The sequence below is a fragment of the Muscardinus avellanarius genome (genome assembly GCF_963383645.1).
Source record: "Muscardinus avellanarius genome assembly, chromosome: 5".
Lineage (NCBI taxonomy): Eukaryota > Metazoa > Chordata > Mammalia > Rodentia > Gliridae > Muscardinus > Muscardinus avellanarius.
Genome location: NC_137790.1, coordinates 12,520,522 through 12,539,255, shown reverse-complemented (window position 1 = coordinate 12,539,255; position 18,734 = coordinate 12,520,522). Strand labels below are relative to the sequence as shown.

The following is an 18,734-nucleotide window of genomic DNA, read 5'->3' as shown; positions in this document are numbered from 1 at the left end:
GGAACGTATCTCAACATTATTAAGGCAATCTACAATAAACCCACTGCCAACATCATATTAAATGGGGAAAAACTTCAAGAATTCCCCCTAAAAACTGGAACGAGACAAGGATGTCCACTATCACCACTTCTCTTCAATATAGTACTAGAGACTCTAGCCAGAGCAATAAGGCAAGAAAAGGAAATCAAAGGAGTACAAATAGGAAAAGAAGAACTTAAGCTTTCACTATTTGCAGATGACATGATACTATATTTAGAAAACCCAACAAACTCAACCAAAAGGCTTATAGAACTGATCAACAAATTCAGCAAGGTATCTGGATACAAAATCAATCTTAAAAAATCAGAAGCTTTCCTGTACACCAACCATAAATCCACTGAAAAAGAAATTCAGAAAACACTTCCACTCAGGATCTCCCACAAAAAAATAAAAGACCTAGGAATAAATTTGACCAAGGAGGTAAAAGATCTCTACAAAGAAAATTATAAAACACTGAAAAAAGAAATCGAAGAAGATCTTAGAAAATGGAAGGATCTTCCATGTTCATGGATTGGCAGAATAAATATCATTAAAATGGCCATCCTTCCAAAAGTGATCTACAGATTTAATGCAATGCCCATTAAACTACCAAGAACATTCCTCACAGACATAGAAAAATCAGCCCTTAAATTTATCTGGAATAACAAAAATTACCTTGGCCCAGAATAGCCAAGGTAATTCTCAGCAACAAAAACCATGCTGGAGGAATCACAATACCTGACTTTAAATTATACTACAAAGCCATTGTAATAAAACAGCATGGTACTGGCAAAAAAACAGATACATAGACCAATGGAGCAGAATAGAAGACCCAGAAACAAGTCCACACACTTTCAGCCAATTGATTTTTGACAAAGGGGCCACAAACATACACTGGAAAAATGATAGCCTCTTCAACAAATGTTGTTGGCAAAACTGGTTATCCATATACAGAAAATTAATCCCACTTTCTCACCCTGTACAAAAGTCAATTCAAGATGGATCAAAGACTTGGAAATCAAATCAGAGACCCTGAAGCTCCTTGAAGAGGGCATAGGTCCAACACTGTGACACATAGGCACAGATAAACACTTTCTCAACAAGACCCCAAAGGCACAACAAATTAAAAGGCGAATCAGTACATAGGATTGCCATGAAACTGAAGAGCTTCTGTTCAGCAAAGGAAACTGTCAAGAACCTCAATCAAAAGCCAACAGAATGAGAGAAGATTTTTGCCACCTACACCACCGATAGAGGACTGATATCTAGAATATACAGAGAACTCAAAACTCAACACTAAGAAAACAAAGCATCCTATAACAAAATTGGCAAACGAACTAAATAGACACTTCAGAAAAAAATTCAAATGGCCATTTAATAAATGCATGAAAAAATGCTCAACATTACTGGCAATCAGAGACATGCAAATCAAAACTACCCTGAGATTTCACCTAACTCCAACTAGAATGGCAATCATTCAAAACACAAACAACAACAGATGCTGGTGAGGATGTGGAGAAGTGGGAACTCTAAGACATTGTTGGTGAGATTGAAAATTAGTGCAACCACTTTGGAAAACAGTATGGAGAATCCTCAGAAGAATGGGAACAAATCTACCATTTGATCCAGCAATACCACTTCTGGGTATCTACCCAAAAGAAAAGAAACCAAACTACCAAACTAATGCATGTGTATCTATGTTCATAGCTGCACAATTCACCACAGCCAAACTATGGAACCAGCCAAGATGTCCATCAACAGATGAATGGATTACAAAACTGTGGGATATGTACACAATGGAACTTTACTCAGCCGTTAAAAAAAACTCAATTACATCATTTTCAGGGAAATGGATGGAACTGGAGGACATTATGCTAAGTGAGATTAGTCAGTCACAAAAAATAAGAAATCAGATGCTTTCCCTAATATGTGAGAGTTAGGGAGAAATGGGTCATAGGAGTAACTCTAGATGAAAAAGGAAATCCTATAGAGGAGCAAACAAGGCAACCTATAGGAGGAGAAAGAGCAAAATCTCTAAAACACACAATGTACTTAAACATATCGAAGTCAACCACTAAGCCAAGCAAGGGAAGGAGGGATGGGGAGGGAATGGGGTGGGAATTGGGTAGGGGTTAAATCAGTGATGTGTACATGTATGTACACAAAAGGTTTTACCCCAATATGATGTATGAATATAATGCACCAATAAAAAATTTTAAAAATAAATAAAATAGTAAACATATAAAAAAAATAAAAACAAAACAAAACAAAAAAATAGGGCCTGGGGGTATAGCTCAGAGGTAGAATGCCCCTGAGTTCCACCCCTACTACCACAAAAAATAAATAAATGGCTGGGCGTGGTGGCGCACGCTTGTAATCCCAGCACGTGGGAAGCTGATACAGGAGGATCTCACAGGTTCAAAGCCAGCCTCAGTTACTTAGTGAGGCTCTAGGCAACTTAGTGAGAGCCTGTTTCTAAATAAAATATAAAATAGGTCTGGGATTATAGCCCGGAGGTAGAAAGCCCCTGGGTTCCACCCCCAGTACCGCAATAAATAAATAAATAAATAAATAAATAAATAAATAAATGTCTATCTACTCTAAATTTTATCTTGAAAAATAAATTTTCTTATAAGAAAACAATGTTCTTTTTTTTTTTGAGGAATGAGGACACAAAAAATGTTTTTTTTTTTTTTTTTTCTTAGTACTGAGGATTGAACTCAGGGGCATTCTACCTCTGATCTATACCCCCAGCCTTATTTTGAAATAGGGTCTTACTGAGTTGCAGAGGGCAGCTGAGGCTGGCAGAGAACCTGACATCTTCCTGTCTCAGCCTCCCAAGTACTAGGATTATAAGTTTCCACCACATCCAACCAAAAAGAGTTTTCTTATAGGCGTATACTTATGGTATGATCTAAATAAAACTGAAACTGACAGAAGGATATGACATCACAAAATTCTGAAAAGAAAATTCAAACTACTCATTATTATATATTTTAATGCTAGATGTTTATCCTCAAATTACATGAACAATCACAGCATTAATGTCCACAGAAAGAGTATAAATTCATTTACTCATTCTTTCCTATAAATTCTTGATAAAAGTTAGGCATAATTCTTATAAAAATTTATCCCTAAAACATCATTCCCTAAAAACCCTTTAGTCTATGGTATAAATAATAATACGAACCAGAAAAGCTCTAAAACTGAGGTATTACTTCAATATACTCTGGGTTTAAGTAACCATCTTTTTATAAGGTTTACATGTATTTAATGAACCTTTAAGGACAAAGGTTCATGATATCCTAAAAGATATTCTAAAACTTCTGATTTCTCCAATTCTTCACTGAGCAAACACACAAAGAAGCAGATTTACACATTCCCTTGAGGGCTGGTCTTTATGTTTTTCACCAATAACTTTTACAAATTTAACATACTGAAGAATGATAAAAACTGAAAACAAAAAAAATTGTGTACAGTTATGTATAGTTTTGGTAGGTTTACAACACTAAATAAATGTACAGCATGACTACTTAAAATATTTTAATACTAAATCTGACAACACTGTATATGATCCTTTCAGTAAGTAATTACAAAAATTACTTTACCTTGCATTTCTTTTTTCCACATCAGAGCACCCAATACTATTCCTATAAATTGTATCTGCTAAGTGTACAAGGTATCGGCAAAAGTTTTCTAACTGAGAAATAGTTCTTTCTCCTTTCAGATTCATGAACCACTGTTTGGGAAAACAATTGATTACCTATGTAGAAGAGAGATGTAAAATAGAATAGTTAAAACAGAATAAATGAAAATATCTAAAAGTTGAGTGTAGACAATGGATATAATTATTAGACTTGCTATTAGACTCTAGCAATTACTCAGAAGGGATTTTTTTAAACCTTCCATGTTAACTATGCTTGGACATATACTCAAAGCAAAAGAAAACTTTTACAATTATTAATAATTAAGGTTATAAACTCATAACCAACTGCATCATTTTCCAGTCTTCCAAGATTCCATAAATGAACTGAGTTCTCCTTTATGAGCAGCTTTTGGTAAAAACGTGTGTTTAAGTAACAAACTATAGTCCCTCACCCTCCTGAACAAGCCATTGAGTAGCACACAGCTGGCAGTGGAAGCCATGTTGCCTGAGAGTGAGATTAAGAAAGCATACAGCAGCTTTGGGCAAGAGCCGCAGCAGGCTGAGCAGGGTATCTCCGAAGCCTGCAAGGAGTCGAAACTCGAGAAGGGCGAAGCTCCTGCCTTCTTAGGACAGGGCAGCCTAACATGGGCAGTCAAGAGTCCACAGGGGTAAAGGAGGCTCACAACTACAAGAACCCAGGATTGTTGCTGTGCTGAGCAATTCCCGGGCTGAGGGCACAGCAAATACAGAACAAGACAAAGCAAATCATCTCACGTCAGAAAGAAAGCCCTTCCTCAAAACATGAGGGATTACGTCATAAGGTAACTGAAGTTGGCTTTAAATGACGATCACTTGGGAAATCTGGGGTACTTTCTGTCAAAGATGCTGGACCCGAATCTTATCATGAAAATATATCAGGGAAACCAAAATTGAGGACCAGTCTAAAAATTAACTGTCCTATCATCTATAAAAGTCAAACAGTGTCAACATTTTATAAAAGCTAAGTTAAAACTAAAGGACTCATCTAGATCCAAGAGAAAAGCAGCTTAATAATTAAATGCAACACATGACGATAAACCCTGAGCCTTACACATCTTAGGCAAGCATTCTACATCCCCAACCCTAATTTTTACTTCATTTTGAGACAGTTCTTCCTAAATTGCAGTCTGATCTGGAACATTCAACCCTCCTGCCTCAGCCTCCCAAGGAGCTGAGATTATAGGTGTGTAGCATCAAGCCCAATTTCTGGGTATTTCACTTGCCAGTGAAGAATATTAATGATATTACTGACAAAAAGTACACTCAGAGGGGTTCCTAAGAATTATGCAATAGCATTATATCAATGTTCATTTCCTGATGCTACTGGCTACACTGTAATCACGTAGCTAATAACAATGCTGGTAAGAAATGTACACATACATATTTGAGGGTGTGGGGCATCTTGGTGGAGATGTATTCTGATGTGACTGGGAGGGGGGACATCTGCTACTTGCAAATTTTTATTAAATAATTTGTGATTGTTTCAAAGATATATTTTTAAGGTAGTAAACTCTGTACCTTGTAAACTTATAAACAGAAAATAAGACAGTATTAAAATTATTTTCAAATGAGTAAAATAGCAGTTATTTAGTAATACTCAGTTACCCCAAAATTAACACTTAAACCAATAAAAATATTGATATACAAAGATGTAAATAGAGATACATACAATAACATGTACTTGAAAGTGCTGTGGGGGTTTGAAACTATCTGAGTAGATAAATTGTCAACCTTCTCCAAGTACAATAATCAAAAAGAGTTTCATAAAAATTCTATCTCCCTTTGAATAAACAACAACAACAACAAAAACTTGATTCATTTAAGTACATGCTTCAAAGGTACAGTAAATGCCATCCAACTCACATTCTGGGCTTTTTTTATGCTGTCATCTCCATACTCTGCGTTCTGGAAAGCCATGAGGATGTATCTATTTAATAAGCCATCTATTGATAACTCCTGGAGAGTTTTATTTGAGAAAATGCCGTACCACTGAAGAAAATTTCCTAATAGCTAGAAGGAAAAAGAAATGTTACCAATAAGCCTTTAAGCAATTAAATTAGGTACAAAGTAAATCAGTTATACAATAAAACCTCATATGAAATATCAAGGAGAATGCCTTGCCAAAGTATTAATAAGGCATTTTAAAGTGTCCAAATGCTTCCTGTGATGGTAGAAAATCTGAATTTTAAATTTTAATCCACTGAAATTTAAACAGCCACATGGTTAATGGCTACCGTATTGGTTAGTGCACACAAAACGTTTGTCATCATTGTAGAAAGCACTATGGGCAACGCTGATGTTTAAAAAAGGGTCTTCCATTCAATCTAGATCCATGACCTCCTTAGAAAAGAGGAGATCCTTTTGCTCTAACTTGTGTGTATGTGTGTGTATACATATGTATGGAAATATATATATGTATATATATATTTCCACAAATATATAGAAAATAATATAACAATAAAATTATTTTCCTAAAGTTACTTCTAGAACACTGCATGGCCACCAGATCTCAAAAATCAGAGTGTAGTTATATCACCTGGACATCTCAAGCTACTCCAGTTCATCACTTCTAAAAAGAAAACCATTATCATAAAATGGCTTCCCCACCCTGTCCCACCACAAAACTTTCTAGTTTCCCACTTATTTCTCAACTCAGTAACTGCTAACACTACCCAACCAACTGTTCAGGCCAGAAGCCTGGAGCTGTTCTTGCCTCCCCCTCAGTTTATCTGACTCAGCCTCCCACTGATCTGGCTTCTCCTCCAGTTCCAGCTGCCACCTCCATGATCAATACCACCCTCACCTAGTCCTGCACCTGGTGGCTGCCGCGGTGGTTAGGAGCATGAGCTCTAGAGTATCCCTTTTCAAGCAGGATTCTAGGAGGGAAGTAAACCTTCAGGAAGTGATCTGAGTAAGTCAACTCAACTTTTCCCAAGATGATAGATAATAGGAAGAAAGGTAATTCATTAGACGCAGTGGAGGCCTTAGGATATTAGGCATTAATGCTCAGAGCCCCGCTGAGAATGGCTACTCAAGAAGCAGACTGGCCAGAGCTAGATTCCCCTCTACTCCTACCAGTGGAGAACCCTGTGCAGGTCACTCCACGTCTGTCCTGTTTACAGAGGGAGACTACTAGTGTCAGCCTCACAGGGATGTCCTGAGGTGTCAACTACATAATCTGTATAAAAGGTATGGCACAAGCCGGGTGTGGTGGTGCACGCTTGTAATCCCCGCACTTGGAGGCGGAGACAGGGGGATCGCGCTGGTTCGAAGCCAGCCCTGCTGGCTTAAGAGACCCTATTTCCAAAAAATATATAAAATAGGTCTGGGAGTGTAGCCCAGAGGTAGAAGGGTTTCCAGGAACCCCAGTGCCACCAAAAAGAGAGAGAGAGAAAAAAAAAAAAAAGGTATGGCATACAGCACAGTGCTTAGTATATAGTAAATATACAATAAATACTAGTTCTTACTTTCATTATTACTATACTTCCTACTTTAACGTGTTAGCTCCACACAGCCGAAAAACTTAATTTTTAAAATGACAATTTATTCATGACCCTTGCCTGCTTTACTAACTCTTCCATGACCCATATATATGGTCACCCAATTTTGGAAAAAGGTACAAAAGCAATTCGGTGAAAAACGGCTATCTTTTAAACAAATGGTACTGGAACAAAAGAACCTTAATCCAGGCCTCATAGCTGTAATAAAAATAACTGAAAATGGCCAGGCGTGGTGGTGCACGCTTGTAATCCCAGCATTCGGGAGGCTGAGACCTGGAGGATCATGGTTCGCAGACAGCCTCAGCTACTTAGTGCGGCCCTCTGCAACTCAGTGAGACCCAGTTTCAACATAAAGAATAAAAAATAGGGCAGGGTGTGTAGCTCAGAGGTCGAATGCCCCTGGGTTCCATTCCCAGACCTGCAAAAAAATAAAATAAAATAAAATAAAATAAAATAAAATAAAATAAAATAAAATAAAATAAAAATGGATTATAGAACCAAATGTAAATCCTAAAACTATGAAACTCCTGGAAGGGATAGGAAAAAATTTTGTGACTTTACATTGAGGGGGAGATTTAAGTATGACACTAAGGTATAGTCTGAAATAGGAAAAAATGCTAAGCTGGACTTCAGAATATCTACACAGGGAATACTATTAAAAGAATGAAAAGATGAGCTATAGACGAAAAACTCTTTGCACATCATTTCCTGACAGAGGACTTCTCTCCAGAACATACATAGAACTCTATGCTTAGTGAGGGGAAAAAAACAGCCCAATTTACAACCCAAGCACAAGCTATCAAAAGACACTTCCTCAAGGAACATACACAGGTGGCCAATAAGCACACAAAAGCACACTTACACCCCACCGACAATAGCAAGTGTGCATGCTGCTGAGGAGGGGGAGAGTGAAACGGCAGCGCTCTGGCACACCCCCGTGTGCCTGGCTGGTTCACCCAAGTGCAACGGAAACATGTTATCAGAAAACCCCAGGGCAGCTTCATAAAAAACAAGAAAACAACTCTGGCACATCTACCTTAGAATATTATTTGTAACAAAAAGAAGTGCGCTTTTTACAGGATGCCGATAAACCTCAAACACATTCTCTAAAGGCAGTCAGACTCAAAAAGTTCCGTAACCTAATTCGATTACTAAGCCATTCTTGCTAAGAAACTACAGGGCCTAAACAGACTGGGAAGTGGTGAGGGGTCAGGGACAGGCTTGACCCTGGAACTGGGGAAGATGCCCAGACTGCTACAGATCTTCCACTTTGGTAGAGACATGGTTATGTTCACTCAAAAAACTATACACTAAAGAGTGAATATATCTAAATTATATCTTAAAAACGGAAAGAATCTTGTGTCTTCCTATAACCTTCACATGAGCCCATGTCATCTGGGCTCCTTACCACTTCCCCACCTCTAGCCACAGATACCTTTTTCAGCCTCATCTCCTCACCTCATGATCAAGTTCCTTTAGTCCTCTGGTCTGATAACCTAAGTTTTCCCCAGGCTGATCTCCATCACTAGTCAAGGTGGTGTGCATCTTATAAGTCCCATTACTACCTCGAAATCCAGTTCTTCGTAACAAATCATTCCTGTGATGACCTATCTGTCAACTATGCTGGACAGTAACCACGAAAGGTCCACAGCTCTCATTCAGTGCTATATCCTGACACCCTGTACTCTACCTCCTCAAGAAGTTAGTTATGGCTTGTTTAATCTGGCAACTTGTTAAGGGCTTCACTTTTGAAACTCAGAATTCATTTTCTTCTATGGAAATATTGAACTTGAATAAATGCTTATAGTAAAATTAGTTCGTAAAATTGAGCTTTCGTATATACAAGTATATCTAATCCTAAAGATTTAATCAAAATAAAAATACTTCCTAAATAGAATAGATTTAGTCAAACAAAATCTGAAGTCTTTTAAGATAGCTTATGGATACATACCTTAACTGAAGACCAAAATTGTCGTTGAAAAAACAAATAAGGCCCAGAATTTTTATTTTCTAAGACACTAAATAAGAAAAGAAACATACCATTATAAAATATTTTTTGAGTCATAAGTCCTAAAAACAAAGATTTCTACAAGTAAAATATGTTAACAACAGAATTAACTAGGGAGCTAGGGATGTAGTTCAGTAGTAGAGTATTGGCCTAGCACGTGTGAGACCCTGGGTTCAATTCCCAGCACCAAAGGAAAGGGGGGTGGGAGGATAAATTTTCAATTATATTGTAGAAAATAATACATTTATGACCAATGGAGCTGTCCATGGTAGTATACGCCTGTAATCCCCATACTTGAAAGCTGAGACAAGAGGTTTGAGGCCAGCCTCAGCAATTTAGGGAGCTCCACAGCAACTTATTAAGATCCTGCTAAAAATAAAACAGGACCAGGGGTATAGCTTGGAGGTAGAATGCCCTTGGGTTCAATCCCCAGTCTGTGTCTGTCTGTCTGTCTGTCTGTCTGTCTGTCTGTCTGTCTCTCTCTCTCTCTCTCTCTCTCTCTCTCTCTCTCTCACACACACACACACACACACACACACACTCACTCACTCACTCTCTCTCTCGCATACAGAAAAAAAAGAACCTATAGAAATTTATTTTGTGATACTGAAGGGAGAACAAAAGAGCATTAACTGCTTTACTCTCCTAAAGAACAGCTTCCAATGAGCTTGTCCCTTTGGGATACTATGTTTAATGTGCTTAAGAGTTACTTACTTTTTGGGATATAAGGGCATGAATACATCATCATCTAATGTTCTTCGCATTCTCAATAAAAGTGCCTTTAGATAAACCTAAAGAGTTAAAAATAGATCACATGTTAAATAAGGGCTGTGATAATAAAAAAAAAAAAAGCCAAATTTCAAACCATATGATTGAGTACTGGATTTGAGAGAACTATTTCCTCAAATTTTTTATTTTCTTCACTGATGACCCTAAACTCATTAATAGTTACAACTATCAGGTGAGTCAACAATGAAATTAAAGCAACAAAGCCATTTAGAAATCTTTCAAACCCCTAGTCTAATGTATGAAGATTTAATATCAGACATGCTTAATATAGACATGCTTAAATAACAAGACATGCTTCTTCTTGAAATTAAGGCAGTGAAAATTCAACAATTAAAAGCACCTTTTTCACATTTAGCTCATATGAATGTCCACTGAGGGAGGGTGGCAATTTTAAGTTTGGAAGTTAGTTATAAAACAGTATCTAGTTGTTTTATATGTTGCTTAAATGTTCCAACACTTAAATTTATGAATTAACAATTTTAGTAGTTTTAGATTTTCCTTTCTTCCCCAAAACAGTTTTTAAAAGGAGAGATTAGTCGGATTGGGAGTGGAGGTGTGATGGTGAGGGATAGTAAAAATAAGTTTAGTTGACTAACAACATCTTTTTCCAATACTGAATTCTTTTTAATTTTTTTTTTTTTTTTTTTTTTGCAGTACTGGGGATGGAACCCAGGAGCATTGTACCTCCGAGCTACATCTCCAGCCCTATTTTTTAGTCTTCTTTTTTTTTAAATAGGGTCTCACTGAGTTGCAAAGGGCCTTGTTAAGTAGCTGAGGCTGTCCAAGAAGCGCGATCCTCCAGTCTCCGCCTTCTGAATGCTGGGATTACAAGCGAACGCCACCACGCCCGGCTTCCTGATACTGAATTTTTAAACTGAGAACCAGTATCTCCAGTTTTGTATACTTCATGTTTTAAAGACCCAGATTGCCCCCAGTGGGAAAACTAGATTTCCAATTGGTTTAAAATAACCATTTTTTCAACTCTTGTTCATTCCCAAAAGGAAGAATAAAAAACCCTCCTAAAGATAGTAATTAAATTACCCTAAAAATAAATGAACAAATTACCTGTGTATTTTTATTTTCTGCATTCACTACAGAGGGGTATCCGTTTATTAATTTTAGTGTAATTCCAACCATTCTTGAAGTCTGTGTTGTAGAAAAAGGGTCCCACATATTTTCAGCTATCACTATTAAGAAAAAAATAGGATGTGTTAAAATATAGAATTGCCGGGCGTGGCTGCGCACCCTTGCAATCCCAGCATTTGGGAGGCTGAGACCGAAGGATCGCGGATTGTGGATAGCCTCAGCTACTTAGTGAGGTCCTCCATAACTTAGTGAGACCCTGTTTCAAAATAAAGAATAAAAAAAAAATAGGGCAGGGGGTATACCTCAGAGGTTGAATACCCCTGGGTTCCATTCCCAGACCTGCAAAAAAAAAAAAAAAGAAAAGAAAAGAAAACTGTAGCTCCCTTAAATCTGATCTCGAGCAGTCCTCCAGTTATAAACATCAATCCTGATTTATTATTCTTCTCTCTCTCTAACACAAGTTTCAATCTTCTTTGTCCTATTAACTATTCCCTAATTGGGAATTCTGAGAGAGAGGATATAGAGAGGCACTAGATTCCTCTTATTTATGCTACTCAACAAATATAAAAATTGGAGGGGGAAAAACGAATTTGTATCCCAAAAGATGTCTCAGCATCAAGAATTTCTAACTAAACTCAAAATCTTTCTAACTTTTTAAATGGGTTCCTATACCAAAATGACTCCTAATCTTTTTGAGACAATGATGAAAGCACTGAAATTGCTCCCCATACAAGTACACACACCCCTACACCTCAAACTATGTATTCAATTTAGCTTTAGGCAGTCTTGCAGTCTCTAAAACTCATCTATAACTCAATTACTGTCCTGAACTTTGGGACACACCAAAGTGGTCTTCAAATAGTTCCCTATCCTTTAACCATCTCTGGACCAGGTGCAACAATTTTTTGTCATGTAATATCTCTGAGTAAATAGGCCCTGGATTTAAAAACTCTCATAAATAGATTTGAGAAACCCAATGGAGTTAAAATGTTTAACGCAGGAGCGACAGGAAATTTACCTGTTAGTTTAGGAAGAATCACCTTTTCCACAATTGTAGGTAGTAGGGCGACATCTACATCATCCTTTTCTTGTTCTCGTTCTTCACAGCCATAGAACAGCAAAGACTCAAACCACAGCATGTTCTCAAAGTCACGACACTTTGCCTAAAACATAGTAAAATGGTCACCCAAATATTTGGCAGGGGGAGCGGGAGAGTACTAGAGATTGGAACTCGGGGGCATTCTACTTCCATGCTACACTCCCATCCCTTTTTATTTTTTGTTTTGAAACAGGGTCTCACTATGTTGTTGAGAGTCTTGCCATGTTGATGAGGCTGTCCTTGAACCTTTAATCCCCCTGTCTCAGCCTCCCAAGTACTGAGACTAACAGAAGTGGGCCACCATGCCCAGTTTACTAAATATTTAAAACAGTAGCTATTTTTGCTTTCAGCCAGGTTAAGAGTAATAGAAACTAGATTTAGCATCTGTTTGTAAAAAAGTAAAAACTAGACAAAATGAATAAAATATCTTAGCAAGAGCCTCTTTCCAAATAAAAACTAAAATAGGACTGGGGGTGTAGCTCTGAGGTAGAATATCCCTGGGTTAAATCCCTGACACACCACACACACCCCTACACACCTCTCAATACACAGAGCCTTGAGCCTCTGCTGTTTACCAAAATATATGTGCACAAGATGTAATTCAACAGGCCTGGCAAAGAGCAAAGAGTATCCGGAGCTGTGAGCTGAATGGTTCTCAGAGATCAGTTATTCCAATTGTGTTTCCAGTGGTTCGCTCTCAGCCATCTTTTCTTAACAGTTTACATATGCAACCCAGTCAACATCAGTCATGTGCAGAGATCCACCCATAGGCTGGTAATGTCCAGAACCCTATGGTAGGCATCGCCACTAATCCCAGTCAATCTCACTCTTCCCTTATATGCCAAGCCGAAAGGCCCTATTGATCCCATCTCCTTCATCTGTCTCACCCTATCAATTTCCATTACCAATGACTTAGTTTAAGTTCCCTCTTCATACCCATACCATTATACTTTCACACTAGGTTCTATGGTCCTTTATGATCAAAGGACCAAGTTCTCACTACTCATATTCATATCTCAGTCACTACATATAATTTTAGCTGAGAAATTATATATAAATTTAAAAACAATTTTTTTCTTGGGAAAAAAATCAAACTTAAAAAGATCATAAAATTATTCCCAGGCATAGACTGTATTAACTACTGCTTATGCCCTAGCTCCCCTGCAAAATAATTTTCTTAGGATTGTACCTCTAGATTTGAGACTAAGATTACCCACAAATCATTTTACATTGCTTTCTAGCAGTGATGGAAGCCACCTACCTCAAGAGGAGTCCAAGTGAGGAGCTGCAGTCTGATGAGGGGGTTGAACAACTTTGGCAAGCAAAGGCCAATGTAAGCATCCTTGTAGGACATGTAGTATTTTGACCGCCATGCTTCAAATTGTGATTTAATACAGTCAATTGAATAGAAACTTTCAAGCACATCTTCAAAAACCTTGCTGGACTCTTTTGAAATTCGATCTAAAACAATGAAAACAAAATCCAACAGGGAACCATAATTTAGCATAAAGTAAAAAAAAAAGTTAAGTATTTTCATTGTTTTCTTTGAAGTTTGAGCATCAATAAAATAAGGCTCATTAACAAAAACTAATTTCTTAACTGCAGTTTAGAATAAGGGATAAACAAGTTTAGATTTTGTCTATTATGCAAACTAACATGCAGCCTGTCCTTGCTTTGAAGGTTCCAATATATACAACTTCTCTTCAATAAATAATTTTCTGTAAACATGCTTAGTTAAGTAACCAGCTGTTCTCCAACACTGCACAAATTTCAGTAACTATAATATATTAACTGTAACTGCATTAAGTACAAATTTTTCAGTCCATAAATCACTATGTAAACAACATCTATGCATCTTGATCAGTAATCACATCACCTCTTTAAACGTCTCCTGGTATTTACAATAACTGACACAGTCAAGTAGCACCTGAATGGATGCTAGAAAATTTTTTTTTTTTTTTTTTTTTTGGTGGTACTGGGGTTCCTGGAAGGCCTTCTACTTCGGGCTACACTCCCAGACCTATTTTTTATATTTTTTATTTGGAAACAGGGTCTCTTAAGCCAGAGAGACTGGCTTCGAACCTGCGCGATCCTCCTGTCTCTGCCTCCCAAGCGCGGGCGCACGCCACCACGCCCGGCCGTGGATGCTAGAATTTTTAGTGAAAGGTTACTTACGTCTTGTGATGTCTCAGATGACTTGAGAAAAGGAAATCTTTTCCTGAAGAGATAAGTACTGACAACCTTCACTGTCGGATCAATCTTAACACACTTACTGTGGGGCAACCTACCATCAGTCATGTGAAATTAATAAGAAACAGCAACCTCTACAAAGTACTTTTCATCAAAAAAAGTTTAACCAGAATCTAATCACACCTCAGACCTATATTCCAGTTTACAAGAAATGCAATGGATGAAAGAACAAGCTAAATACCTTGAGAGAGCACATGAAACAAACCAGAAAGGAGGAGGTTCCTACAAGACAAGTGGCCTGATCTCTTTAAAAAATGACTCTTAAGTTGGCATGGTGGCCCACACCTGTAATTTCACTATTTGGGAGGCTGAGACAAGAAAACTGTAGTACTAAGATTCTTATCAATCTAGTGAGACCCTGTTTCAAAATAAAAAATAAAATAGGGCTGGGAGTATAGCTCAGAAGTAGAATGCCCCTGGATTCAATCTTAAGAACCAAAAAAAAAAAAAAAAAAAAAAAAAAAAAGCCGTTACAATCAAATGCAGAGCAGGAACCTAAGGTGTATTGCAGCTTGGAAAACCTAAGCAAAAATATACATAAAATAACCAACAAACACAGTTCCAAGAGTTTTTGTGCTTTTTTTTTTTTTTAAGATGCCACTGAAAAAAAGTGTACATGGACATGATATTAAAAAGTATCAGTGGCCGGGCATGGTGGCGCACGCTTGTAATCCCTACGCTTGGGAGGTGGAGACAGGAGGATCGCGCAGGTTCGAAGCCAGCTGCGCTGGCTTGAGAGGCCCTTTTTCCAATTAAAAATATATAAAAAAAAAAATAGGTCTGGGAGTGTAGCTCGGAGGTAGAAGGGTTTCCAGGAACCCCAGTACCACCAAAAAGAAAAAAGTATGAGTAAATTTTCTTAGGTGTGATAATGGAACTGTAGATTATACAGAAATAATGTTTTTACAAAACACATGCTGACATTTTAGGAGTGACATGCCATGATCTACTGTAATTACTTTCAAACAGTTTAGTAACACACACTAACACACAGAGCAAATATGATCAAACGGTGAGCACCGTTCAATCTGGGCAACAAGTGACTGCCGTGCTGTTCTTTTACATTTTTTTTGTGTTCAGAAATGTTCAATACATAAAAAGTGGGAGAAAAGCTTTTCTCCAAAGGCCTGCATCCAATATAATTCCAAAAAGTATAGCCAATGGTAGGAAAGATATTTATTTGGGGATCCTTCTGTGAATGTCTTGTACCTAACAGTACTAACTATTCTTCTGGGTTGAAAATATTCATGACTCCCCCAATCAGGAAGTGTCTTCAGAGTCATGTGGCCAATGTCCAGCTTCACCTTTCCAGACCAGGCCAGAGAGGCTGCAACAGACCTGTCCTGATGGTTATACACATTTATGGTCACTTAAAATTCTGAAGAGTAACATTTTGCTATGAAAGTCCTAAGTAAACCCTAAATTCTTTTATTTTTTGTCAAGAATTCAGCATGATACTGATTACTGAAATGGATATTAAAAAATCTGCTTTTAATGCAGAGGCCACAAAAAATCCAAACCATTTCATGATCAAAATCCACAGCCATGGAGAAATCAAACTGACACGTCCCATTTCCAAATACAAGACTAACCTTTTTCCAGATTGAAATTAGTAATATCTGTAGAAGTCTCTTCATCATCACTGGAAAGGCCTTCAAGGTGATCTGCCATCTTCCCGGTTTGTTCTCTGGCTTGTCTACGACGTGTCCTAAATAACATCAAATTCCCAAATTAGATAAGAGACTCCTCTTTCCCAAACAGAGCCACAGTAAGCTTTATAGAACTACCTCCTGGCCTCCCGCTCTGCAATCCGACGTTTTGCATGCTCTTGATACAGTGCCCGATCACGCCCAAAGGAATCAAGATTTGGTGCCATCAGAGCTTTATCTGTAAAACAACAATAGTTAAAATTAAAAGCCTCCCTTCGACAATCCTGAGGAAAGAGTTTGTACAGAATAAGCCATTATGATAGACTGCTTGCTACTCTCAAAAAGATTCTGTAATAACTGATTGCAAAGAGGTTTCCAGTTTAGAACAAACCTCAAGCAGTATTCTGGGTTCCCATGAAAAAAGTAAAAAAAATTAAAGAATTTCTTTTGAAGAGTTCAACAACCCTTCAAAATGCAGTTGGGCTTAGTCACTATTTTATGTCTAATCAGGACTAGTTTCAAATTACAATGATCAGACAAATTAAAAAATCTATACTACCTGTATAAAGGGAAAATAGATTACATTTTTAAGAAAGAAGAATTCAGGCATCACATGTTGAATGATATGAAATGACAGCAAGGAAATGTAGGCAGAAAGACATAAGTTTTGTTGCCAAGAGTTTAAAAGTTTATCCTATCTTACTCTAATCTTGCTTTGCAGAAATTTATTCAGTATCACTTGCTTAGACCAAGGCAATACCACGCACTGAAAATCCTATCAGAGCAGGACCACATTATATGGTCTCACATACCACTCTTTCACAGCACATACCCTTCTTTTTACTTCCTATTTTCTATCTCTCTTTGAAAACTTTCTAGCGTAATTTCTAACTTTAGTTTCCAACTCTACTATTAAATTTATATATTTTTAGTTTCTAAGAAGTGGTTATTGTTCTTATAATATTCCCCTTTGACAGAATCCTGTATTTGTGGTAAGATACCTTCTATTATCTCCCTGAGGCTATCATTAAGTGTTAACAGTTTTCTTAACATCAACATTGTTTCCTCAGCCCCTCTGGTCCCATTGCTGGTGTTGGCCTTTCTGAAGACGGTCAGCCGCCTGTGCACATGAGCAGGAATGGGAGCTCTGTGTGCACAGGGGGAACTGTCCAAGAGAGACATTTCCATCAGATCACCTGCTGGAGACCCCCAGAGGTCTGCGGCTCCTCAGGGTCTTTCCTCTGGACTCAGTCTACTAGGGTAAAAAAAAAAAAAGACTCCTCTACTCTCTTGCCGAAGGTACAAAAGGTGGAGAAAACATCTGCCTGCTATACTTTGTCATTTCTACATTTTAGTCCTATACTATGAAGATATTCTGGAGAACATCTGGAAACAAACAACTCAGAGCCTAGGGGATAAGAGGATGGGCACATGTAGATGAAAGAAACAACTAAAGCTTATGCCTATTTTCTACCACACACGAGACATCTCACTACAACTGGCAATAGGAAAAACTGAAAATTACCTCTCCACTTCAATGTATCCTATTTTTATAAAGTTGACTTTCTTTTTTTCCCTTTTCTTTTTTTTTTTTTTTTTTTCTTTTTGTGGTACTGGGGATGAACCCACGGACTTTTCTACTCCCAGACCTATTTTCTATTTTATTTGGAAACAGGGTCTCACTAAGTTACTAAGGGCCTCACTTAGTAGCTGAGGCTGGCTTTGAACCTGTGCGATCCTCCTTTCTCAGCCTCCCAAGCGCTGGGATTACAAGCATGCGCCACTATGCCCGGCTGACTTTTTCTTTTTTAAACTGAATTTTTCATTTATATTTCAAAATAGGTGATATTAGGAAGAAGACATGTTCCAGAGTTCACTAGTTAGGGGAGAATAATGTTAAGTATGGATGACTCAAGAGTTGACCATCATTTCTGTAGGAAATATATACATCAATTACAGATAAGTACACAAAGGACATAAAAGTAACTGTTTAAACAAATGAATTTCAGGCTATTCTTTGCTTCTTTTTAAAAACTCAGAATATGAATCGATCCTTCAGTGTCCTACGTAATATTCTTTACGTCTTTGACAATTAATGTATACTCCCACTAGGACAGAATTATTCACTTCCCCGTTCTTCCCAACCTTCCATCTAATTAGCATGCATCATTCAACTCTTACTTCAAATTCCATGTAAGTTAAGAGTTCCACATTAGGAAAAACAGACTACAGACGGGAGAAGGTATTTAATGAGATATAAAGAATTCACACAAACCATTTAATCTGAAAGAAAAGAATTTTCTTTCATTGAATAATGATTACCTGCAATCTGCCCCAGAAATCTGGTCTTGTCTGGATCAAAAGTGATCTGGGAGGTATGCATTAGTTTTTTAGGTACCCGATGTTGATTAAGTTTAAGCTTGTGTGGTCAAATCACATCAGAGCCATTTATATGGCTCACAGCTGAATCTGCCTCAGCTCTGATGGCCATTTCACCATTTCTTTGTGCCTCTGCAACACCCATCTGACCCACAGAAGGATGTGTTCTCAGAACAGCCTACATAGCAAAGCCCTGCTCCAAGAATAGCATCAGAACCCTCTGCATCTGAGGCACCGGGATTGCTTGTTTAACATGCAGATTCCTGGGCCT

The 18,734-nt window shown here is 37.7% G+C and overlaps 1 protein-coding gene across 1 annotated transcript in view; it reads right to left on the bottom strand.

Annotated features, from left to right (window-relative positions):
* PAXBP1 (PAX3 and PAX7 binding protein 1) overlaps positions 1-18,734 on the bottom strand; it is a gene marked incomplete at its 3' end in the record, with an annotated part of 42,516 nt that overhangs the window by 6,235 nt on the left and 17,547 nt on the right. The window contains exons 9-17 of the mRNA XM_080695567.1: positions 16,223-16,322; positions 16,028-16,143; positions 13,447-13,646; positions 12,105-12,249; positions 11,066-11,187; positions 9,926-10,002; positions 9,155-9,221; positions 5,567-5,713; positions 3,627-3,781 (exon numbers count right to left, since the gene is read on the bottom strand). Of these exons, the coding sequence (XP_080551693.1) occupies positions 3,627-3,781; positions 5,567-5,713; positions 9,155-9,221; positions 9,926-10,002; positions 11,066-11,187; positions 12,105-12,249; positions 13,447-13,646; positions 16,028-16,143; positions 16,223-16,322 (1,129 nt within the window). The remainder of the gene's footprint in view (positions 1-3,626; positions 3,782-5,566; positions 5,714-9,154; positions 9,222-9,925; positions 10,003-11,065; positions 11,188-12,104; positions 12,250-13,446; positions 13,647-16,027; positions 16,144-16,222; positions 16,323-18,734) is intronic.